We start from the raw sequence: 26,235 nt of genomic DNA on the forward strand, positions 1-26,235 counted from the left end.
GTTACAGGCATATAACACACACAGAGGAAAATAAGATAAGAGACACACGGGAGATAATAAAAGAGAATAGGGAAAAAGAAAGAAAAGAAAGGTAAGACTTTCACCAGCAACCATCACAGTTGCCACGGTAAGTATAAATCTGTGATAATACGTAGGGAACTGTTTAATATTTATTTACTGGTTAGAATATAGCATTTCATTAATATGATAATAGGGGCTGTTCACAGTCTAATACAAGTACTGATATAATAAAATAATGTTAACACACATGATGCTGTAAAATAAAATACTATTAACACACATGATTCTGTTAATAAAATAAAATACTGTTAACACAACATGAGGTTGTTAATATAATAAAAGACTGTTAATACAATTAGTAAAATGAATACAAATTTAATAGGTTATTAGCAAATATATAAATTATTGGTAACATTATTATATATATATATATATATATATACTCCAATCACAATAAGGAATAATATAAGGGTTATAAATAGGGATACTGATATAATAACAAATATTAATACAATAAATATAATTAATGTAGTATCTTTTAGTAACGACTCTATAATAATATATAATAATTCATAAAACTGGTAATTTAATAAATGTAAATGATTTATAAATGAATCAGAATAAGATTAAATTATCTAGTACTTGGTCGACTAAAGAAAGAATGTCTCAGATTTGTTTTCATGTTAAGATAGCCTTGACTCTTGATCAAGTTAGTTTAAGTTGTAAGCATTTGAAAGTAGATTAATTATGGTTTAGTTAGACCAAATCCTAGTAGGGGACATTACATGCAGTTGTTGTTATTTCCATTTATTATATACAGTTAGAGTAGGAAGATACTCTTATTCTTTGTAAACTGCTCTTAAACAAAAGAAGAGGGTTAATATAGTTTTGACTGTATTTTTTTCTATTCCATGAGAAGATGTATGGGTATATATACGTATGTATTTGTATATATAGAGATATATATATAAATAAATATGTATAAATACCTGTACATCTGAGAATTACTATTCTCTCTCTTTAAATCTGATTTAGAAAGAGAGAAAAAGAATTTAAGAACCTGTACACCTGATTTTGGGTAAGGGTTTGAAAAGTTTGCAAATTACAAGGAATTTACATCTTTATTTCTGCTATGACCCTGCTGTTAGCTCCTTCTTAACAGCAGGACCTCTTTTTCTTCATGAAAATTTGTCGGCATTTATAATTAATCTGAGTTCTTTAATAGAACTACTGGCTCTGTATTATATCAATGTTTGGTTGTAAAATTTATATCCTCTCTATTAGGAAACTTAACTGTAGCAGCAGCCTTTGTGAAAACTTAAGTAAATTATTACAAAACCTCTGCATACGAACTGGTTGTTACGTTTGCTTTAAGAAAATTAGCCTAAATCTGCGGTATCTGATATATACTTTACGTTTTTGTGAAGGTAAGGGTAATTGTGTATACTTGTACATGTACATTGACATATACCACTAAGTATATATCAGTATGGTTTATAACTGATAATACTTAACGGGTATGTGAAGGTATTTGTATAGGTATAACCTTGTATATGAAATTTAACATGTACTGATAAGCATATATCAGCATGGTTAATAACTGATAATCAGCAGAGTAAACTAGTAAAGATCTATAACCTCACCTCTCAGTTAGAAAGGGTGCTCTTTCCTTGACTGAAATAAGAAGATTCCTTACCTCTTAAATGAGCATTTCAGATTTACCTAAGACTAAAATAACATCAAACAGCAGAATCACACGATCTTTCTAATTGAGATTACCATCTCTAGTTAATGAAATTAACTAAGACCCTAGCCTAGGAAGAAAGAGGGTAGAAGGGCACCGTTGTACTTCACTGCAGATAGCATTACTATTGAGAGATTACTCTCAAGATGCCAGGACAGCGGAAACATGTCAGGCACAGTTATATAATCCATACTTATGAGTTGGACGTACAGTCGGCAGCTCTTATGCCCCCTATTTTCCCATGCCAGGGATTTAGTTGAACCATCAGTAATCAATGTGATCTTAAAGAAATAAACAGGTCACTTTAAGAGTACTAGAGCTGATAACAAATGAAAGTTAAACATACATGCGGTCATAGTTCCTATATGAGTTCACTCAAACCCATTTGACCTTAAATCCATGCTGAGAAGGGTGTGATCATTGACAACGCATTAATTCGTGCTTGCAGTTTTAAACCTTGGCCAAGGTGGTGCTACGTAATGCATGCAACTGTCTAATCATTAGTACCAGATACCTCTCTAGTCAAGAGCGGCATACTAGTAGGGAGTTACCCTTAGTGTATGACCGACTAATGCGTGTAGGTCCTAACACCAAGTCTCAAATGGCATTGAGTTCCACTTCCCGTTACCTCCCTGCGAAGGGTAGGGCCAATCCAGTTGGATATGACACGGGGGACTAGATAGTCCATGGTTGGGCGGAAAAGCACCTTGATGATACTTTCCCTCCTCACTGGTATCTTGATAAAGTTATGAAGTTCAGAATGTTAGCATCAGATGTAATGTACCTTCTAAACCATCTCTCTTTCAATTAATGCAATGTTATTTAATTTCATAGCTTACGTTTATGTTTGGTTAGATCAATGTAATTACTTTTTGATATTGTTATCTCATAAAATAAAAAAATCTCTTCATTTATATGCTAGTTGTATTTGATCATGTTAACGGCTATATTTGTTAACAGCTATTTTTGTTTCAGCAAGTTACATTATGTTTAAATGTTTCAGTTAAATTTAAGCATGTTAAACTCCCAAATGCAGTTGATAGAGCAAAAGAAGTGGTGGAGGATCAAAGAAAAGAATGGAAAAAACATGGTTGCACTATTCTTTTCAATGGGTGGACAGATGGCAAAAACTGCGCACCATAATTAATTTTTTGGTTGCTTGCAAAAACAATGTGGTGTTCTTGAAATCGGTGAATGCCTCTAACAAGGTGAAAAATGCTGAAACTTTGGCTCTAATGTTGGAGCAAATTGTCATGGAGGTGGGAGTTGAGAATGTGGTGGAAAAATCACAAATAATGCAGCAGCATATGTGGTAGTACGTAGAATCCTCCAAGATAGGCACCCCACTCTTTTTTGGACACATTGTGCAACACATGTCCTTGACCTTCTTTTGGAGGACATAGGAAAACTTGATTAGGTGACACCAGTTGTAGAAGATGCAAGGAGGATCACAAAATATATTTAAAGTCACCCTTGGGTTCTTCACTTGATGAGAGAGCACACCTCACGGAAAGATTTGGTAAGAGTGGGTGTCACAAGGTTTGCACTGATTTTCTTGACGTTGCAAAGCATTCTTGGTGCATTGACGGCTTTGAAACAAATGTTTGTGAGTCAAGCATGGCTAGACTCACTTTATTCAAAGAGCCTGAAAGAGAGGGTGTTGCATGCATAGTTCGACAAGCTATTTGCACAAAGCGTTGCAGAGATTGTTAACGTAACTTCAAAACTTGAATATTTAATTATTCTTGATTCAAGTCTCATTATTAATTTGTAACTTCAATAATTAATCTTTTTGTAATTTGAATTTTTCAATTGTAGGTGTCAGAGCCCTTGGTTAGAGTTCTCCGCTCGGTAGATGGGGATCATAACCCAATGGGTTATGTTTAGAAGGCCATGCATAGGGCCAAAGAGTCTATCAAAAATTACTACACGAGGGGGATAGACTCAAATTTGATCCCATCTGAGAAATTATTTATAAGAGGTGGAACAATCAGCTCCACCAACCCATTCATGCAACAGGGTACTACCTCAAACCTCGTTTTAAGTTCAAGGATTCTTACTCAGATCCTAATGGAGAGGGCATGGAGTGACTCACTACATGCATTCAAAGGATGATACTTGAGGTTGAGATGAGAGACCTCGTTGTGGCTGAACTCCAAAATAATGAGGAAGCAAGGGGTAAGCTATTCTCTTCAGAGCTGGCCAAGAGAGGAACAACCGCTCAAACCCCAGGTATAATATTTGCCATTTGGATTTTGGAGTCTAAAGTAATTGATAATTTGATTAAATATGTTTTCACTTTTCACTTTGCTTTCTAACTTTTCAATAGTTTATTTTGTAGATGCTTGGTGGCAAAGTTGGGGTGGAAATACCCCAAATCTCAAAAAAATTGCCCCCAGAATCTTATGTTAGCCTTGTAGTTCATCCTGTTGTGAGCGCAATTGGAGCTTGTTCAAGGCCATCCACACGAAGAAGAGGAGCAAGTTAGCTCAAAAGCACCTCAATAACCTTGTCTTTGTGCAATATAATCTTTGGTTGCACATAAGGAAGGTAGAGGAAGCACCAGTTGGTCCAATTGATTTGGATGATATAGATCCTTACAATGATTGGACATTATAGGACCAGCCTCCATTGTTTACTGAGGATGACATCTATGATTTGGAGAGACGGGCTATGGAGGAGGAGGGTGAATTTTGGATTCACATTAGATGACATTGAGGATGAGGATAATGAGGAGTCATTGCCAGTGCCAAGAGAAGCTAGAGGCAAAGCTAAAACCACGATGGAGATCCAATCACAGCCTGAGCCAGTCATACCAAGCGAGGAGGCACATCCAAAACAGACTTCTAGGACTAGACCCTCTAGTTCTACCTCTCCCCTAGTTTTTACTAGAGCTGGGAAGAGCAAGGTGTAATTGCATTGATGTATTTACTTTTAGTTTTCAAAAACTATTTACTATTTTGCTTCCATCCATCAGCATTCCTCATGAGGATGTGATTTTGTACCCACTTTGCATTTAAATCAATTAAATATATCTAGACTTAGCTTGTTTATTTTGTATTCTCATTTATTGACTCATTGGATGCATCTCCTAATTGAATTTTGCAAAAAAAATGCATTTCTAAGTAAATTTAAGCAATTTTTTAAGTTCCCAAGGTTTTGCCAAGTTTTTGTTGAGTTTTCACCAAATTTTTGCCAAGCTTTTTTGTGGGCCTTAGCGACTTTTTGGTTTTGGCGAGTAGTTCAACTATGACATATTGTACCCATTTTGATTCCAATCCTAATTTGGCAACTTAGCCCAACACCAATAGCTCTATTGTGGGTCATATGCTCATACCTCATAGATGGCCTCAATGTTGCTGCTGCTATGATATTTGCATGTCTCAGCAACATCCAACGGATCTAATCGTTCTCTCTGCCTCTTCCATAATGGCTATCGCCCCTACTGATAGATCAACCTAATCAAACCATGGATGGTCATTGTCAATATACACAAGTCCTTATCCTTGTTGATTCAATCTGGTTGTAGATAAACCTCCTTTAATGTATGGAAAGTAAATCAAAACCCAAAAATTCTTCTAACAGAAGCAATGGTTGTAATTAACATAAACAAAATCCTTCAACCTTTGCACCAACAATCCATTGTGCCTCTTAAAATATATGTGCTCAAGCATACTCCAATAGCACTCACATCCTAGAGTGTTGCATGATTGGCTCAAAACACATATGGCAATCCTCTAAAGGTTTGGCACCTCAACACCAAACTTCTCCCACTATGCATCTAAAATAAGAAAACAATGCAGTATCATTTCATGCATAATAATTTCTAACCTCCTATGTTAGACAAATTAACACCCATGATTTATGTTGTTGCCTATGTCAAAAGAATCAATACATTTGTGCAACACAAACACTATACAACCTTAGCTAGGGCAATGTGAATCACAACAAATGTGTCCCTGACCATCCTTACCAATGTGTTCACTAAGGTCTTTTATCCATTACATTTTCTTCATGTTGCTTCTATGTTTAGATCTGTCTTGATGACTTTTGCATTTTATAATCCTATTAGTAATGGTGATACATTACCATACAAATAGAAGTATGGCACAAAACCATCCATTTCTACTGTCAAATCAAATCAATTTTTCATTAGAAAAGTGCTATTAAAATTGAATAAAAAATATAACTAGTATGATAGTAATAAACTTAAAAAGAGTGGGATGTAACTTTATAACTAAATGCATATTACACAAAAGAAGACATGACAATTGAGTTAATTACAAGTTCTCACATTGTCAATTGGAGAATAAGACTTCATGTAAAAGTAGAACTCCTCTTTCCGTGGATCACCCCACTCCTGCAATATGTTGCAAATAATTCAAAGTATTTTTAGTTGTTGGAATTTTTGCAATAATAGATATATGTAGATTTTAGACAGTTCTAGAATAAACAAAGTAAATAAAATTATCAAAGGTGTTTTTTCCACATATTCTTGTTTATCAACTTATCTCCTATGTTAACAAGAAATGTGTTAGCAAGAATTTACCTCCCACTCAGAAGTTGTCAGTGGAATGCTAGGATCTAGCATCGTTGTAACAACATCTACAAAAGGCACTCCTGCCATAGCTGCTTTAAATAAATCCGGTCTCATATTTAAAACTGTGCCAATAAGTAAGCCTCCTGCACTTCTTCCATCAATGCATAACTTGTCCTTTGAACCATACTTCTGCATTAATAAATATTCAGCACAAGCAATAAAATCAGTGAAAGTGTTCCTTTTCTTTAAGAGCTTTCCATCTTCATACCACTTCCGACCCATCTCACCCCCTCCTCTAACATGAGAAATTGCATATACAAAGCCACGATCAACCAAGGATAGTCTTGTTGATCTAAAATCAGGATCTATGCAAACCTACAAACAAAAACCATCAAGTTCAGCACAAGAAAAAACGTCTATAATGGTTGCAAGATGCAAACACAAATGATCCACAGACCTATTAGATCATGCTATCATACATCGCCATTTTGATATGTATAAGTAGAAAATCATTATCACATTTTTATATCTTCGTAGTATCGTCACTGTTAAAAGAAAGAAAATAAAACTATATTGATGTCCATATATAACAAAAATATAAGCAGGAAAATTATCTATTTGTATATCTTCATAGCTTCATTACCACTGAAACAAAAAAAAGATAAAACTGCATTTATGTCCATCAATAACAGAAGTGTAAGCAGGAAATTTATATACATTGTTATTATGATTAAATAAATAAGACATATGGCATTGTATCTTGTAATACAAACTAGTATGTAATGTGTGCGGTTAATTAAATATCGAGTTACTATATATTGGTGACTGTTAGGATCAACAAGGAAATCATGGCCAATCTTACCCTTGTCATTTATTAAAGAAGGACTCAAGGAGTTCTCTCTGATTCTGCACATACTGAATTGGTCGCATCTGCCCAGGATACCTAAACATTACAGATATTCATATAAATAATTCCATTCCTTGAGCATTATGAACCATTGTTGACTTATGATCTTAATGGTCTCATAAGAATGTTTTTTGTATAAGTTTTTTTCTTTTCTTTTCTTAAAACAAATAAATAGGACTTTTCAATGGTCCTTTCCCATTTAAAATGGAGTGAGCATAATAGCATATTTGATTTGATCCAGAGAATACTGATAAAACATGGTTGAAATTCATTACGCTAGGGAACTTTATCTGACTGGAAGCAAAAGAGTATATGTTTGATTTCTTTTAAACTGGAAGACCTTAATATGCTAGAATTCTCCCTTTCTATTACCTTGGAGATCCTTTGAACTAATTTCCATTGAGGCATTGTCCTTCCGAAAGTTGCTGATGTCTCATAGGAATATCATTAAAGAAAGCTATAGCATAAACCAATGTCATCAGCACTATGGATGACTTTTCCGTTATGAACTTCCCATCGGTTGAATGTTGTTTATATGCTGTCTATTTAAACAGATTTACTGAAATATTGTGTGTACAAATCCCTTTGCTTTAAATATTGTTCCCTTGATCTTCACCTTCAATTCTGCCCTTCCAACTTGAGTATATTAGCAAATTCTTAGATGAAGTTGTGTTACTGTATGTTTCAGGCATAAGAGAGTCCTGAAATTCTAATTTTTCTTTGCACAGCAGCAAGTTCGGTAATGGTTTGGATGGATTGGAGTAAAACGTTCCCAAATCCTTTCTTGTCTTAATTCTTCAAAATGATATTTTAGGTACAGGAGTTTGCCTGGAAACCTATACAACTCATGAACCTTTATTTTAATGCACACTTCTGCCATTGGTCCACCATCTCCTTAAAACCCTGGTGTGTCAGCCACTATCTTTCGAACCTGAATTAGAGTTTATTTTAAAATGGGGCTTGCATATAACTGATAGAGAAATAGACCTGATCAAAAAGTGCGGTACTGCTGATGCTTGCTGCCAGTTCCCTATTCTATGGATTGGAAAGATATCAGAATTCAATTCAAACTTTTTGCTTTATGATTCAATTCCTTTCGTCTGTTTCTCTAGGTGTACAGTCCATGTGCAAAAGGCAAACTGCCATGGGAAAATTTTCTGTAAGTGTAAGAGCCTTTGCTAATTGATGATTGGCTCCTAGCCCTCTTCTTACTTCCCTTCAGAGTCTTGACTATGTTGAAAATTTCCATTAGAATGAGATTGATGTGATTGTTCCCATTAATTTTAGAGGAATTTAGAGATTTGATAACACAAAAATTTTGAGATTTGTAGGAATAAATAAAGATTGGCAATTTCCCATGGAGAAGATTGATGAGATATAATGCCATACATGGAGGAATCTCATTGAATTGTACTTCTGATGAGGGGCAGATTTGGGTCTGTTTGCTACCCCACATGCCTGCATACTTGAGTACTTTCATTATTATTGATCTTGACTTTCTGAAGAAGTACCATAGCTATTTTAACTTCTCTACCTTTGTCTATGAGATAGTGGCATTTGTTAAATGCACCTAAAGCTTGCTAAATTCATGCTACTATCTGCATAATATGGATTTTCTAGATCCTAAAGTGCCTTCTCTCTAGGACATATTTATAGATTTAGGTGCCCATATTTGCATTATTTTTGTCACACCCCATTTTGGACAGGTATATTTATGTTATTTTAAAATAATTATAAGTTAAATACTTTGCTACACATTTTAAATTATGTTATCAAATTGTGATTTGAGGATAATTATGCTGAGATAATTCAATTTAGTCATCATATGCAAAGAGAGAATATCATATAATTTCTTATCTTCATGATTATTGTTTATTGAAGTGTTCATATTATGGCTAATGGACTAACAACCTGTTGATGTGCTTATTAGACACCTCTAACATAGAATAAAATACCAAAGTATTTTACCCTCTCTTGAACAAAATCACATCAGATGCTAAATATATGATCAACCAAGACGACTCCAAGGTTCCTAATGTTAGGTCATGACGTGTGGGTAACTCAATGGCTTATGTGATATGCTCTATGCAGAAAGGGACTTACACAATTGTTCTCAAGCCTTCATGAATAGAAGTATTTTGCCACGGTTGTGAAATGACTTATGATTTAGCAAAATGAGCACTTGATCTTATTTCTAACAAAGGTTTTAAAATAAAATGCAAAAGGAAAGGGTTTAGGAATTCTATTCTAATCCTATTTTAATCCTAGAATGTGAGAGATGGTGAATGACTCTATGAAATTCAACTAGGCTTGGTTTTGTCATACAATGAACAACTCCACACAATACTCCAAGATTTCATAAAAATCGCCCAAGTTCAATGATTCAATTCAATTTTGGTAGCATCTAAGTGACAATTCTCAAAATCTCTCCTTTACAAATGAGAGAAGGGGTTTATATAGAATCTCAAAATTAAATGAATAGCCAGGATTCATTTAGAATCAAGGGCCAAGATCATGCCAACACATCCCTAATTAGGCTTTCTATCAAAAAATGGAATCTTATCCATATCACAAAACTTGAGGAATGAGGTCCAACGAAATTAAGCCTAGTCATCAAGCAAGTTGTCCTCTAGAAGATTCCTTCCTCCGTCCCTCTCTCTGGTTACATATTCAACAAATCTAGACATGACCAAATTGAGCTCCTCCATTGTGACACTTGGCAAATCATCCTATAGCAATTCAATCACATCCAAGGCATCTGAACAAGCATCGAAAATGTTATCCCAATCTAATGTATGCTTTTGCAAATAGCGGATGAAGATCTTGAGGGAAACCAAATCAACTAATTGATTCTTCATGATAGACTCTAGCCCTTGAAAGTAAAAAACTCCATCTTTTCTTTCAATCCTTCCAAATTCAAGGTGCTAGAAGTGTGGACATCATGTCCCAATAATTCCTCAATTGAAGTGAGGATCTTCGATTGTATCTCTAAAATTGATCCTTCCATCTCCATGCACTCATCCTTCGCATGATCAAACATTGACTTCTTCATCGCCAAAGAACAATACCATCCATGGAAATCATATACATTTCCCTCTTGAATTACTCCCTCTTGGAATAATGTGAATGTAGGAATCCGCTTCAACACCTTGAGGCAAGGAATATTCTTGTCTTACACTAGTTGGACTCTTCCCATACTCCCTCTAAGCATTGTATTCTTCTTATGAGCAGCATTGTTCTATCATAGGCTTGGACGAACTAGGACTAGGAAGTCATTTGCTTGCTTCGAAATATTTTCTATACATTTTCCAACCTCCTAGTATGCACTCCTCATTGCCTCATGATCATTAGGTGATCCTTGGGCAATAGCAATGAGTGAAACAAATGTAGAATACTCATGCCTTAGGGGATTCAACCCCTCAATGTATTCCTTGAGTTTCCTATTCTCCATTTCTAACATTTCCTCCTTCTCTTCAACTCTATTTAATCGTGCCTCAATAGCCTTGGCACAATCATTCAACTCCCGAAACTCTTGTTGTTTTATGGATGGTCCAAGGTCAATTGTTGTAACTTGATAGTCAATGGGAGTGATCACATCTCTAGGCTTATCAACTGTTGGGGAAGCCACTTGCAAAATGTGTGATCCTAAATCATCTCTAGTAATTTTAGAGAACTTTTTCACCTTCTTTTCTTTAGCCTTACCAATCCAGGCTGAGAAGTCATCTATATCTTCAACGGGCTGCACCTCTATAACTTTCTTCTTTTCCATACTATTCATCAACCACTCAAGAATTGTGGAAATTTCCATTCCATCCTCGAGCTGATGATCATCATGAGGTCCTTTCAAGGCAGAAACTACCTCATCTTTTTCTCCCTTCTTACTAAGATCCATCACATCATCGCCTAAATGGACCTGAAGCTGAATGGTTGGAGATCTTGGTCGTTGTTCTTCATCTTCATGTGGTGTTGATTGGGTTGATGCACGTTCATCTTGATCATTATCCGATAGGATCTCCGTATCAGAACCTTGTTCGGAATCACTGTCTTCTTCTGGCATATTATTCTCCTTGACAAACGAAGAGCTCATGGTAGACTAAGGAGTGCCAGACTTATGCTTCTTATGTTTGGATTCCTGACTAGCAATCTCCTTACCCTTCGCTTGTGTTCCTCCAAACATACCCTTTCTTCTCTTAGGAGCTTGACTTTCCTCGTCATTGTTTGCTCTCACATCACTTGTAGTTCTCTCGTCATCATTGAGACAAGACTCCCCACTCTTCATTTTCTCATAGGTCAAGGTGGTATTTGCCTCCTTAGCTTGTTTATCTTCTTGTCTACCCATTCTCTAGAGCAATCATTCACTTCCCTCATCAAAATGCTCAAGTCCACTACTTCGGGCTGTGACCAATCAAGTGATGGAACCGACTTGTCTTTCCCCTTCCCATATTGAGGATGGATATGATTCTCATCATCTTTCACTTGATCAGGAATCAAGAAGAAGTTACACTTCCTCATGAAATTCACTAACATTCGAGACCACATCTTTCTCTTAACTCTAAACTCATCTATAAGATTTGCCCAGTAGTCCTCGATGTCAATCTTGTGTGTAAACTTTTCTCCTTTAGTTGTAAAAATCCTCTAGAATGGATCAAAGCGGTTCCTTGCCTTGTATATTCCAAGATGGAAGAATTCTAGTTCTTCATTAACTGTATATGTTGCTACTGCAATGGGACATATCTCCATCATTTTCCCAAGGGTGATAGGATAAGTAATACCTTGCCTATGCTTCTCTTTCTGAACGCAAACAAACTCCAATAGCTGCCTCACTACCTCAAGCAACACCATCTTGTCAATCGAATACCTAGGAAGCTTGTATGGTTCGGAGGTGAATCCTTGAACCCTTAGGTATGTAAAGATAGCCAACTAAATAAACCATGATCCATAGTTTTATACTAATGGCATTGCCTCCTTGGACAACCTCTAATGTACTCCACCTTATAGTAACCACGTGAGGTACATGGTGAATGTATCATTCACCCTTCTATACTATTCTTTCTCATGTAGGTGGAGTTGTGGATAGCATTCATACACCCTATATTGTCCTAGCTTGTTCCCAACTTCGCCATTGACATTAGTCCTTTGTATACGATGTGTCTTGCTAGCATGTAGACTAGGTAAGAAGTCATGTAGAAAGACTTCGTTCTCTCCAAATTCCTCAACTAGATATCTAAGTTATCACTTATAATCTTTTCCCAACTTATATCACTGTTCCAGCAGATATTTCCTCAATGAAATAAAACATCCATGTTTCAAATAAAGCTCTTTGAGGTATTCCCATGATCCTATCGAGTAGAAATATCGTATCACTATACTACTTTGAAATCTGAACTTAAGAGTCTCTTAGGTAACTTGGAATGGTGACGCCTTGTTTCAAGGACCCACTCATTATTGATGAGTGTCATACATACATATGATCCTTTCTCGAACATATCGTCGGCATCCTCCTTAGTTATTGCTTGCATGCTTTGGTGGCTAGGAATCCCAAACACCTCTCTTACTGACTCCTCGGCAAGATATGCAAGCACCAACCTGTTGTGACGTATTCACACATTGCCCCATTGCAAATGGGGACCCCTTCTTTTTTCGCTTTGTGGGGTTTTTCTTTCTAGGTTTTAGAGTTTTGTCTGTTAGCATTTGCTTTTCGAGTGTCGCCAGGGGGATCACCTGGATAGCAGGCTCTGCTTGAACTAGGTTGAGTCTGTGGGGCCCCAGAATTAGGGTTTCTTTGATAGTCTTCCTTAGGGCTTGGGTTTGCTCTCGTTGCTAATTGTGTCTTGTTTGAGTTTGAGGAGGTCAATGAAGCTTGGTGAGTGAATATCCTCTTTGAAGGTCCGAGTTAGGTCAAGTTGGTGAGTGATGAAGTCTGGAATGTCATCCTGATCTTCAAATGCCCTGAAATTTGGCTAAGTCTGGAATGTCCTGATCCTGAAATTTGACTGTCTGGAAAACTGAAGAATCCTCCAAAAACTAGATTTTGCAATATAACTCCTGGAGGTCCAAAACCACTCTCAAACATCCTGACAGTATATATGGAATATAACTTAAAGTATAAGAAATGTCACTTATACTTAAATGTTATATTCCATAAAATGATCCTAATGAAGAGACCAAAATGTCAAATTTTGCTCCTGACCCTTTCAAAGGGTCCAAAGCGAATTTCGCTCCTGACCCTTCCAAAGGGTCCAGAGCGAAATTCTCCATAAGACATTCTACTTTAACCAAAACCTAGAACTAACGCATTCCTAGGCTTGAATGAAGATAAAAACGCTTGTTTGAATGAGGAAATGTGAAAATGAAGTCAGGATTTGAGCCCAAGGATGATTTTCGCTCCTGACCCTTCCAAAGGGTCCAGAGCGAAATTCACTATAAACCTCTTTTGGCTACCTTGTTTGGGATCCAATCCTTGTTCCTTAGGTAGAAAATGATCTAAGTTGGCTTCTTGAGGTAGTTTGGAGTTGGAAAAGTGAGTGATCAAGCATAAACTAAGATTTTCGCTGTTGACCCTTCCAAAGGGTCCAGAGCGAAAATCTTCCTAGACCTCATTCCCTTCCTTGTTTGACCAAATTTTGACATTCAAGACATGATGAAAGGGAGATTGGACATGTTTTTTGCCTTTGAGAATGTTTGAAGCGTTGAAGAGAGAGGATTTTGTCCAGGAGGGTGAATTTCGCCCCTGACCCTTCCAAAGGTTCCAGAGCGAAATTCCTTACACACCTATTTTTTGACCTTGCTTAGACCACAAACCTTGTCCCTTGGGTGAATAATGATGTTAGCTACCTTCTAGAGAGGATTGGAGGTTAAAAAAATGAAGGATTCTAGCCTAAAAAGTGAATTTCGCTCCTGACCCTTCCAAAGGGTCCAGAGCGAAATTCTTGAAAGCACTCATTTTCCCTCTAGCCAAAGTCAAGATCTTGGTGGAGATGCAAGAGAAAGGATCTATGTTTGCCTCTCAAAGAGGATTGGAGTTGGAAAAGTCAAGAATCAAGCTCAAAACATGATTTTCGCTCCTGACCCTTCCAAAGGGTCCAGAGCGAAAATCCTTATATCTCTTGTTTTCTTCCTTGTTTTGGCTAGGCGTTGGCATGATGGAGGAATTAGTATGTTCTTGCCTTGAGAGGGAGTGGGATGATTTGGAAGATCAAGATTTTAGCCCAAAAGAGAATTTCACTCCTGACCCTTCCAAAGGGTCCAGAGCGAAATTCCTTACAAACCTCATTTGCTACCTTGTTTGGGCTTGAAACCTTGCTCCTTTGATGGAAACGATCTATATTTGCCTCCATGAGAAAATTGAAGTTTGAAATATGAACAATCAAGCCTAAAAAATGATTTTCACTCCTGAAACTTCCAAAGGGTCTAGAGCGAAAATCTTCTTAGACCTCATTTCCTCCCTAGTTTGACCAAATTTTGATTTGCAAGGCATCTTGAAAGGAAGGATGGACATCTTTTGCCATTTGAAATGTTTGAAAGCGTTGGAGAAAGAAAAATCAAGCTCAAAACATGATTTTCGCTCCTAACCCTTCCAAAGGGTCCAGAGCGAAAATCTTCATGGACCTCATTGTCTTCCTTGTTAGGCCAAGTTCTTAGTGTCCAAGGCATGATGATGGAGGGATAGACATATTCTTGCCTTGAGAAATGATGGAAAGCAATAAAAGATGAAATATCAAGCCTAGAATGAGATTTTTGCTCCTGACCCTTCCAAAGGGTCCAAAGAGAAAATTTACCTAAGATGCATTTCCTTCCTTGTTTGACCCAATTTTGATGTCCAAGGCATGTTGAAAGAGAGAATGGGCATATTGAAATCTTTAAGGACATTTGAAAGAGTTGAGGAATGAGTGTTTTAGCCAAGGAAGGAAAATTAGTTCCTGACCCTTCCAAAGGGTCCAAAGCGAAATTCCTTACAAGCCTATATTTTTAACCTTGCTTGAGCTTAGACCTTGTTCATAGGGCGAAGAGAGAGGAGATTTTGCCTTGCAAAGAAGATTGGGATTGAAAGAATGATGATTTTGGTCTAGAAAGGGAAATTCGCTCCTGACCCTTCCAGATGGTCCAAGGCGAAATTGTGCAAAACCTATCTTTTCCCTTAGTTTCATGCCAAATATAGTGTGGATCATGATTAAAGAAGGCCTTAAGGATGGCTTCAAATCGCCAAAAATTATCAAGTTTGAAGGAATTGGGTCAAAATTGGAAAATCGCTCCTGACCCTTCCAAAGGGTTCAGAGCGAAAATTCTTCAACCACCTATTTTCTCTTGCAAAATCAAGTCAAGCTTGAGTTGGATGTGAGAGGAGAAGTGTTTTCTAGCCTTTTGAGGTGAATTCAACTTGAAATGATGGAGGAATAAGCCTAAATTAAGAAATTCGCTCCTGACCCTTCCAGAGGGTCCAGGGCGAATTTTCTCAAAACTACCTTTTTTCCCAATAATGTGCCAAGCCTAGTGCAGACTAAGGTGAATTGTGGTGGAAGTCCTTAGGAATGATTCCAAATTGCTAATGATTATCAAAATTGAAGGAATTGAGCCAAATAGTGAATTTCACTCCTGACCCTTCCAAAGGGTCCAGAGCGAAATTCCTAAAATCACTTATTTTCCTAGCAGAATCAAGTCAAACTTGGGTTTTTGTAGCTTGGATGAGTGTCAGGATTGGTTTTCTTGCCTTTTGAGGTGGATTCAAGTTGAAAAGATGGAGGAATAAGCCTAAAACAAGATATTCGCTCCTAACCCTTCCAAAGGGTCGAGAGCGAAAATCCTAAAATCCACCTATTCCTTTCAAATTTGTGCCAAGCCATGCCTCGACCAAGGTGAGGGATGCCCTTGAGATTGCCCTTGAATTGATTGTTGTCTCCAAAAATGATGATTGTGGGCTAGAGGAAGAAATTCGCTCCTGACCCTTCCAGAGGGTCCAGGGCGAAATTGTGCAAAACCTATCTTTTCCCTCAATTTTATGCCAAGTCTAGTGTGGATCAAGATTAAAGGTATCCTTGGGCATGTCCTTGAATTGCCAAAAGTCATCAAATATGAGGAAATGAGCTCAAAACAAGAAATTCACTCCTGACCCTTCCAAAGGGTCCAGAGCAAAATTCTGGATAGGTCCTATCTCTGGCTAGTTTTTTTAGCGAATTTGACTTTTTAGGCCTTGTGGAGATCAAACCAATGTTGCCAAGTTGGGAAGTGGATTCCATGTGAGGGAATCCAGATGAAATGAAGTGAACAAAGTCAAATTGGGTGTGAATGGGCAAGCAAAAAGTGAATTTCGCTCCTGACCCTTCCAAAGGGTCCAGAGCGAAATTCATCAAAATCACTATTTCCCCTTTGTGTCAAGATAGGATTTTGATTCCTAAGGCATGAAAAGACTGGATGGAGGTTAGTTAAGCCTTGCAAGATAAATTGAAAGTGAAGAAGATGGAGGAATAAGCCTAAAACAGGAATTTCGCTCTTGACCATTCCAGAGGGTCCAAAGCGAAATTCCCAATTTCACTCAAATTGCTCATGATAGAGGTCAAGGCGTGGATCCCTGGGCTCTGGAGGAAGGAAAACTAGTGTGTGCTTTCCTTGGAAGGTATTTTGGAGTGGAAACATGATAGATTTTGTCCTAAAAGCTGAATTTCGCTCCTGACCCTTCCAAAGGGTTCAGAGCGAAATTCTTAAAAACCTCTCTTTTGCCCCAAATTTGCATCAAGATTGGTGTTGGTTGAGAATGAGGGCATCCTTAGGCATGTCTCTAAGCAAGTACGGTTGCAAAGTGAGAACAATTTGAGCCAGGAATGCTAATTTCGCTCCTGACCCTTCCAGAGGGTCCAGGGCGAAATTCTTATAGAGCCTGTCCCTAGAATGAATCTTGAACAAACTTCATTTTGATGTCTTCTTGTTGATGATTTAAGGTGTAAAATACTATGTTGAAATGAATTTATTATGTGTCCTTAATCATCTTTTGGTTTGTCTTGTAGTTGAAAGAAGACCAGGCCAAGACAAGGACGACCTTCTCCAGTCCAGCATCAACAAGGACGACCTTCTCCGGTCCAACATCATCAGGGACGACCTTCTCCAGTCTAGCATCATCAAGGACGACATCTTCCAATCCAGCATTCCAAGGAAAGGTACACCATCCATCCTGCACATCAAAGACAAAGGAGGTTAAAGCAAGGGTTCGTTGAAGAAGCAGACAGTTTCAAAAGAGTTAATTAAAGTTAGCTTCTCAACATCATCAAATTGAGCATCTACCAAGTTACAAGTGTCAGACAAGGTGGCATCCCAATCATCACTCCTCCAGTCGGATTGGTCCACCTCAGCGTATCCAGATTCAATGTACCTGACTCATCAAAGATGAAACAAACTTTGATGTACTTACCCCGGTTATCCATTGGTCGAATATTCCAGAGAAGACATGTGTCCAAATAATGCAATTATTTCATTGGCCAGAATTGAGTTTGTTGTAACAAACCCTAATTAGGGTTTTTATTGTAAAATCTCAGCCATTGATCTCAAATTGATCTGGGCCATTGAATTGTATTGTGAGCGCTATATAAGCCTTGGCTCCTCATTTGTAAAGGCTAATAGTTAGTCATTAATGGCTAGAAGGTTAATAGTCAGTTCATAAAGGTTAGAATAGCTAATGATTAATAGCAAATAGAATAGCAGTTAGAGTAGAATAGAAAGAGAAGGCAAAGATTGTTGCCAAGATGTCGTTGTAAAAGGCTTGTAAAACTTCATTGAAGAAATGGTGAAATCTGTGGGTCGATTCAACAATTTGCATGGTCTCTATACTTCTCAGATTTGATTTCATGTTATTAGATGAGTGGAAGAAATGTGTCTGATTGATGGTGAAATTTGTATATCCATACTACTAGCAGTTTGTTGATTGCAGACTTGCCTTGTGTAGTCAACTGGAATCATTCAGCTTAAGCTTAACTTCAATTGTCGCTTCTTCACTGATATGCATCAGCCCGATGGTGTCTATGCCTGTAACGATGATCTGAACATCACAAAGCTTTCCTCCGAAGATCGCACTAATCTTGTGGAGATGGTCCTGGGATGTCAAAACAAGACTTAGTTAGAATTTCATCAAAGATCAATCATTGCTCCTACATTCTTAGTGTCAAAATTAGATCCTTCCCTCGCCCTCATCCTTTTTTCCTTTTTTTCAAAAAATCTAGGCTAGTGAAATCCTGTGTTCCAGCAATATTCAAAGCAAATCAGACGTTTAGTCATCAAGTGTAAGTCCCCTTGTGATTCCAGCAAAATCACATCATACCACAGAGAGCTTATCCACGAGTAGAGAACCTACATACAAGAACCTTGGAGTTGCCTCGACTGATCCTTCGGCAAGATCTTCAGCAGTCGGGAAACTTTGCTCAAGAGAGGATAAGGTAACTTTAGGTATTTTATTCTGTGTTTGGTCGTGTACAAAATACACATCAACACAACCCCTTAGGCGTTCAGATTGTTCTTGACTGTGGATCGTAGTGCCTTACACACTCAACCAAGAGCTCATTGCATTGTATTGATGGTTGGAAACCAGCTGCGTGGTAGATTCCACTCTTCATTATGTTGACTACTAAGGGAGAGGGTAGTTGGTTCTTCGTTCCGTACATCCTTCGTTTCATCCTCTTCCTATCCAAGTACTTGATGTTAGTGTCTCCAACCTTCTTCCATTTCAAGCACATTCTTCAGCTGAGTCTTTCTTGTAGCTATCCCCGCCTTTGACATGGTACCTATACGAAGCTAGAAGTCAATAAATTTGCAAAGATAACTCTAATAATTAATTTTCCAGAATTGACTAAGTTCTGATTTTTAAAGGATTTTCAGACTTATTAGCTTTTTAAAATCTGAAATTCAAAGTTATGAAAAATAATTCTGGAAAATACAAATGTTTGGATCAAAATTTGGAAAATTCACATAAAAGAAATCTGATTTTCAGACAGGATCGGTCTGATTTTAATGTGTAAGTCTGAAAACATCCTTCCAAAACTCAGAAAATGAATGGCATTGCAACCCAGTTCGCTGTCTCAGGTCTGATTTCTGAGTACAAAGGTCTGAAACATAAGCTAGAAATCATGTTATATCAGCTGGAAATCATCCCCTTTCATGGCACAATTCATGTGGTTCATGCAATTTGTGTTTGGTGTGACTGGAAGTGATACATTTTTCCCTTGGACAATGGCTGATAATGGTGGTCTCAGCCAGCAATGGCGCCTTTAGTAATGCTGCAAAATACTTCCAATGGGGGCGCAATACCTTTTTCAATGGTGGCACAATCTCCTTCAACACCCTAGGCGATCTCAACATTCCTTTCTTGCAGCTCACTTGGAGTCTAATAAGCCACTTAATAATATTTTATTACTTGTTGGCCTGTGCTTTTATTTAGCAAGTCACCTTTCATCATCACCACATGGCAAATGTAGGATAAATAACATGTTACCTTCAGCAAGGTGAAAAATCGATATTCATGGGGACATTTAAATTGACCTTATTTTTTCCTTGTTTTGTCCACAAAATGGAATGGTGGAAAATCACTCCTCATCAGGACTAATTTGTCCCTAAAAATTCTCATGTTATGTTGATTTCCAGCCTCTTTGTAGAAAACTGATGGCCATTGGGACTTTATTTTTAAATGAAATTCAGCCATCACCTGGTAACTATACCTCAAGTGGAAAATCGATGTCCATCAAGACTCATACTTTTGGTCAAACCTTTGTAAATTTGCCCCAAGTGAAGAATCAACCTCCATCAAAACACTCAAATCACATTATTTTTGCATTGTCTCGATCATTTTTCATCAAGTGGAAAATTGTAGGTCATCTAGACTCTTAATTCCTCATGCATTTTCCCCTTTGTGAACCCAATGGAAAAACAACCTCCATCAGGACTCTTCATTTCCATAGTTTTGTCCTGAGTGGAAATTCTCTAGTCATCGAGACTTTCCACATTATCACTTTCATTTGCATGTAAACTTAGTCCTAGAGTGGAAATTCGACCTCCATAAGGACTTTCATGATCCTTAACATTAAATTGATACCTTCATGCTCAAAATGGAGTGGAAAAACAACCTCCATCGGGACTTTCATGATTTTCATCTTTATTGCTCAGTGGAAAAACACCTTTCATCAGGACTTTGTGATTTATGACTTAACTGCTCACTGGAAAAATGTTTTCCATCGGGACTTAGTTAATTTGCATACTTTAAAAGCCCACATTTACCCAATTTCATCAATTTATGCAGTGGAAATTATATTTCCATTGGAACTTTATGAATTTTCCCAAGATTTGAAGGGTGGAAAATATAAGTCCATCAAGACTTTGTGCATTTTTGGGTTCATTTCACCTCCTAGGAATGGAAAAACGAACCCTATAGGAACTTTTGGCATGTTCACACAAAATTTGCATCAATTTGCCACATTTTCATCATTTTTCGTTCAAATTTTAAGGCAAGTTGCAACTTCAACACTTAGAAATATAAAATTGCCAAGCTAAGGCAATTTGACACATAGGATCATTTTAACAAATTTAACATCTTTTTCAACATTTTGATCCTATTGACGACTTACAAAATGAGGGAGAAACCATCCCTTATATAGATTTTCAAAAATGGATGAATGGCCAAGATCTAATCTTACAAGTGGCCCAAATTCATCTTACAAAGTATGGCTGCCCATACCAATTAATAAGGAACAAAATATCCCCTACCAACTACCAACTAACTAATAACTACCCAACATAAAGTTGCTCCCCAAAAAGTGCACTTGCATGGAGCTCAAAAACTGCAATGACTTTGGGTAGTTGAAAAGAAGTTTAACTTGGAAAAGTGCATTTGGAATTTAAAATAAACATATATTTTTTTAAGAAAGCACTTTTTCCTTTCCCGAGGCAGATTCTTTCACCAAAAATTCAATCTCCTCACACAAGTACCCTTTCCAGATGTCCCAGTTCGCCACGCGCTCTTCCTGAACATATTCTTGAAACCTCATGCAAACCAAGAACAATTCCTTATTAGAAGGAATAGGAGGATTACGCATTTTGAACCACATGCCCTCCAGATGAGTGTAGACTATCCTCAGCCGCTCGCGCCAATCTGATTGATGATCCTCAAAACGCAGTATATCTGCGTGCAGCCTGCTGATGCATTTTATGTCTTCCGCAGAGTATGTAGTTTTATCGGCCCTCAACCTGCGATTCCATCGTGACACTACATCGTCATCTCCCATTCTATCCTTCCATTCAGTGACCAATGCCTGAAGGATATCTTCACCAGTGCTCTCAATACCAGACAAGTCCTCGCACTCCTCCTGAGTTTTTCTGACGATGTCCGCCATGTCCATCTTCATGCAGGTAATCCAATACCATTCCTTGAAAGTGTTGATGTCATGAGGATCCAGGATAGTATGCAGTGTGGGAATCTGAGTGTGAGTCCAGAAGAGAGCCCTCATGAGTGGTTGGGCCATGCCAATCGTCTCCTAGATTTTGGCATGCTCCTTTTCTACCTCCACCATCTTTAGTCGGGTTGAATGTATTTTGAGTGTTACTTCAAATACATCATCGATGATTCTCTTTCCTCTTGCCTTAATGCCTTGGATCCATTATCTGACTACCTTGGCTGTAGTTTTTTGTGCCAACGCGAGTGGAGGAATATGGGACTCAGCAGTACGTTGCAGCGGTCTTAACAAGTGGTCTATGTATCCCTCAGCGTGCTCAGCACAAGCTCGATACATATCCCTTTCAACGGTGTTTTCATCTAGCTGCCTAAGCACATTCTGCATAGAATCTTTGAATTCTTCTCTCTCCTTCTCTTTGGTTGCTCTCCCTATCGGGATGGATGTGATGCTATAGTCGGCTAATGCAACCTGATCTGTTGGTTTGTTTATAGGTGGGGCACGAATATGTTTCACCCGATTCCTTTGCTCATCCTTGGTGATCCTAGAGTAAGTTCTTGGCTTTTTCTTTCCTTTGGCTTTTATTTCTCCTCTGCGAGATAAGATGTCCTCCAGGTTAATTGGTGACTTGATAGCTGCTTGAGTGGAGGAATATGGGACTCAACAGTACGTTGCAGCGGTCTTAACAGGTGGTCTATGTATCCCTCAACTTGCTCAACACGAGCTTGATACATATCCCTTTCAACGGTTTTTTCATCTAGCTGCCTAAGCACATTCTGCACAGAATCTTTGAATTCTTCTCTCTCCTTCTCTTTGGTTGCTCTCCCTATCGGGATGGTTGTGATGCTATAGTCGGCTAATGCAACCTAATCTGTTGGTTTGTCTATAGGTGGGGCACGAATATGAATCGCCCGATTCCTTTGCTCATCCTTGGTGATCCTAGAGTAAGTTCTTGGCTTTTTCTTTCCTTTGGCTTTTATTTCTCCTCTGCGAGAGAAGATGTCCTCCATGTTAATTGGTGACTTGATAGCCGCTTTCAGATGTGCCTGGGCTATCAACCAGTCGTGAGGGATGGGCTATCCTGATGTGACTACCAAATCCCCACTTTGCTCTTTGGATGCCTCAGTTGATTCACTGCCTATCCGTAACTGATCGGACATAGGAGGATTGGGTGCAGTATCCGGTCCTTTACTCACCCTTGAGTTTTCTCCCACATCATTGAGCAATTGATGTGTAGCTTCTAGTAGTGGCTGCTCCTCAGTTCTACTGGGTTCTTGGGTTCTATCTTCTTCTTTTTCTCCCTCAACAGTGGTGTCATCCTTGTTGCCACCTTCCTCCTGCTACAACTCATGTTTGCTCCCTTGCATGGGCTCTTGTTTGTCAGTCCCTTGATCTGGCACAATCTCTCCATCTTCGACCTGATTTTCAGGTCTCTCCAAACCAATGATCCGTGTTTCTATTTCATGCTCACTTTGCATCTACGGATCATTCGCCTCTGATGCAATTGGATCATTTTGTGAGGTGGAGTTGGTAGATGATCAAGCTCAACTACATCATCATCCAAACTGGGATCCCTGGATGAGGTAGTAACTTTTGGCCTTCTGATTGGTATCTTCTCCCTTCTTGTCCTTTTTGATGTCCGGGTTCTCTTACTGGCCCTTGCCTTCTTTCTTTTCTTTTCAAGTTTTTCAACCTACTCCCTTGGCACGCTTGATGTTCCCTCGTCTTCTGAAGACTGGGAATCTAGACTACCCATCATATTATAGGTAAATTGGGTTCGCTCATGGGTTAGCCTCTCTATCTGTTGGGCTAGCCAGTTGTCTGTGTATCTTCTTGGACCCTCCATGACGGCCTCAAAGTCCGTGATTGGGTCCTAAGCCCAATGAGTGGCTGCGGGAGGTCTTTGACTACCTCATACTCCTAAACTTGCAAGCAGTTCCCATAGTCTGTTACCTGATCTGGGACCTGGCGATACTCGTAAATTCGCAATTGTTGAACACTCAATCTTGAGTATTCCCGTCGGCAAACCTCAAAGTCATCTGAACAATTGCTCCAGTAGTGCTCTCTGGACGCCTTAGCCCTGTAATGCCTGCCATAGGCCTTCTCTCCCAATCCAGCAAGATCAAAGTACTTCCTGGGGAAGTGCTCCTGCAAGCAATATGATGTCAGCTCGTCAAATGATTCCTCGGCTTGCACAGAATTCTTGAAGTGCACATCAAGGTTGCCTATGATCATTAGGAATGTGAATCCCGACTTCTTTTTGTCCCTGAGTATGCTACCTGTTGGGTGTGCCTGTCTTGCAACCTTCATGAGGACTAATCTGTCTGATGGGTAACGAGGAAGCCGATACAGAGTTCCCTCAAAGCCTAATATTCTAATGTAGGAGAATCTAGGGAACTGAATGAACCACGTACCGTACTTTGGAATCAGTGTGATAGCCTTCTTTGATAATCTTATGCGCAGCCCCCCTTACATTAATCTGACCATGCGCATTGTAAATGCGTCATTTACACGCTCATACAGACCAATTGCATACGCAATGTTGTTTTTCTCTCTCTGAGCTATGTTATAGTAATGCAGCTGAGGGTAGCAATCATACACTTTCACCTAATTTGGCTCGTTCCCAATCTCACCCTTTTTTATCAATCCCGATAGCGGCTGATGCCGAGCAAACACATAGACTAAGTAGGAGGTCATGGTGAAGTACTTTTTCTCCTCAAGCTCAACCAGCTGTGTATGAATGTTGTCGCTGATGATTTGAGCCCAGTCAAACTTAGCCTTCCCACTGAAGACTTTCTTGGTAATATAGAACATCCATTCCTCAAATAGGTTGGAGTGGGGAAGTCCCATGACTTGGCTAAGCAAGGTAACCATGTCCCCTATTCATTGTTGAACTCGCTTCAGCGGGTCTTTTCGCCAATCCTAGTGCTCGAGGCTTTTCTTTCTTTAAACCATTCTTCATTTATCAGTGTTTTGCACTTACCGGGATTCATGTCATAAGCGAGTTGGGCTTTGTCAATGGTTACTGCAGTGGCGCGCTCAAGAAGCGGAATATCAAATGTTTCTCCAATAGCCTCAGGTGTGAAGTCAGCCATTACCATCCCTCTCACCACCACTAATCTGGTTTCAGGCTAGTAATGCCTAGCGGCTTCAACCACAAGCTCATAATTTTGCACGGTCGATGAGAAACCAGCAGCCTAAGCAATACCACTCTCCAACATCCATCTGGGTTTGCCATATGCATTGGGAGAGTACACCCTGTTTCTGAAGTCCTAAATGTCTATGTGCCCGAGGTCTGTATCCCCTATATTGTCCCAAATACTTTGGACTTTTGACTCTTTGATTACTCCTCCCTGATATTGATATTTCATTTTCTCGAGCTTACGAGGGATATCAACTTTGGAGGTCTGCAATGCTTCTAGTGCGTCGGGTGCCTTTGAAGATGTTGTTGCCTGCTTAGGCATTTATCCTACACACCCGGACACGGATTACGAAACAGGTTTTAATGTGAAAATATAGGATAGTAGTGCCCAAAGACGGCGTTAGCAATAAAAAAATTGTTTAAACAGCCAGACAACTTAATATTCGAAAATGTTTTGAAATAGGCTTTTTAAACAGCCAGACAACTTAATATTTGAAAATGTTTTGAAATAGGCCTTTTAAACAATTTGAATTCTACGCTGGGGACTAAATGCAATTTGAATTTGAAAATCAGTCAGTTTAGTTAGTTGGTTTGATCAGATTTTCAAAATGTGATTTCCTATGTTGCTGACGATAAAAAGGTTGCAGATGCTATTGATTTGTGCGACTTAAGTGTTTAAGTTTTCAATCTTGCTTGTGCTAATCATTTTGAATGCGCATTTTGAAAAGATGATTATGCGCTCGCAATTTCCTAAAGACGAGTTTATGTGAGTGTAACTGTGCCAGGATTCCTAAATTTGTCTAAGTCTCAAATTCCAGCTGGAAGGGTCGATTTTTTACAATTGAATGCTGATTATATCTTGGGTGCTAAGTTTTTAAAATTAATTTGAATTTTTAATTCGTACTTTAACCCTAGGGTAAATAACATGATTACTTTGCACAATTTTAACCCTTTGAAGGAGAAATTCAAACTTACCTGGCAGCGAAGAGCTTGTCTTGGGTGCCCTTAGAAGGTAACCCTCGGCTCTCTTCCTACGTCGGCTAGATGAGGGAGATTATGCGCTTGGAGCTCTGAATGCTTTTCGGTCAATAAGAAAACCCTTTGTGAACTTGGAGATATATGACGAACTTGTCTTCACATTTTCTTCACCCTTTCGGCCTGGAACACTATTTTGCTCGACCTTTCTTTCATCCTTTTGCCACAAACTTCGGCTACATAAGCCAATTTGCACGATGCAATCCTTTGAGTGACTTTCGGTCAAAAAGAAAACCCTTCGTGAACTTGGAGATTTTATTTGCTTTGGTTTTTGGTGAATGCAAAGACTAGCGCAATCTCTCTTCTACTTATTTTTGGGCTGAAAGGAGACTTTGAATCTTGAATGATTCTCCGGCTTAGCAAGAAAACCCTACTGCGCGACTTTTCTTCTACTTATTTTTGGCTTGGAAGAGGGCACGACGTGATTCT

General features: G+C 38.5%; 1 protein-coding gene across 1 annotated transcript in view; it reads right to left on the reverse strand.

The window, feature by feature from the left end:
• LOC131039079 (uncharacterized) overlaps positions 1-26,235 on the reverse strand; it is a 155,229-nt gene that overhangs the window by 61,187 nt on the left and 67,807 nt on the right. The window contains exons 7-8 of the mRNA XM_057971727.2: positions 6,315-6,680; positions 6,060-6,125 (exon numbers count right to left, since the gene is read on the reverse strand). Coding sequence (XP_057827710.2) covers positions 6,060-6,125; positions 6,315-6,680 — 432 coding nt within the window. The remainder of the gene's footprint in view (positions 1-6,059; positions 6,126-6,314; positions 6,681-26,235) is intronic.

The sequence above is a fragment of the Cryptomeria japonica genome, chromosome 7 (assembly GCF_030272615.1).
Source record: "Cryptomeria japonica chromosome 7, Sugi_1.0, whole genome shotgun sequence".
NCBI lineage: Eukaryota > Viridiplantae > Streptophyta > Pinopsida > Cupressales > Cupressaceae > Cryptomeria > Cryptomeria japonica.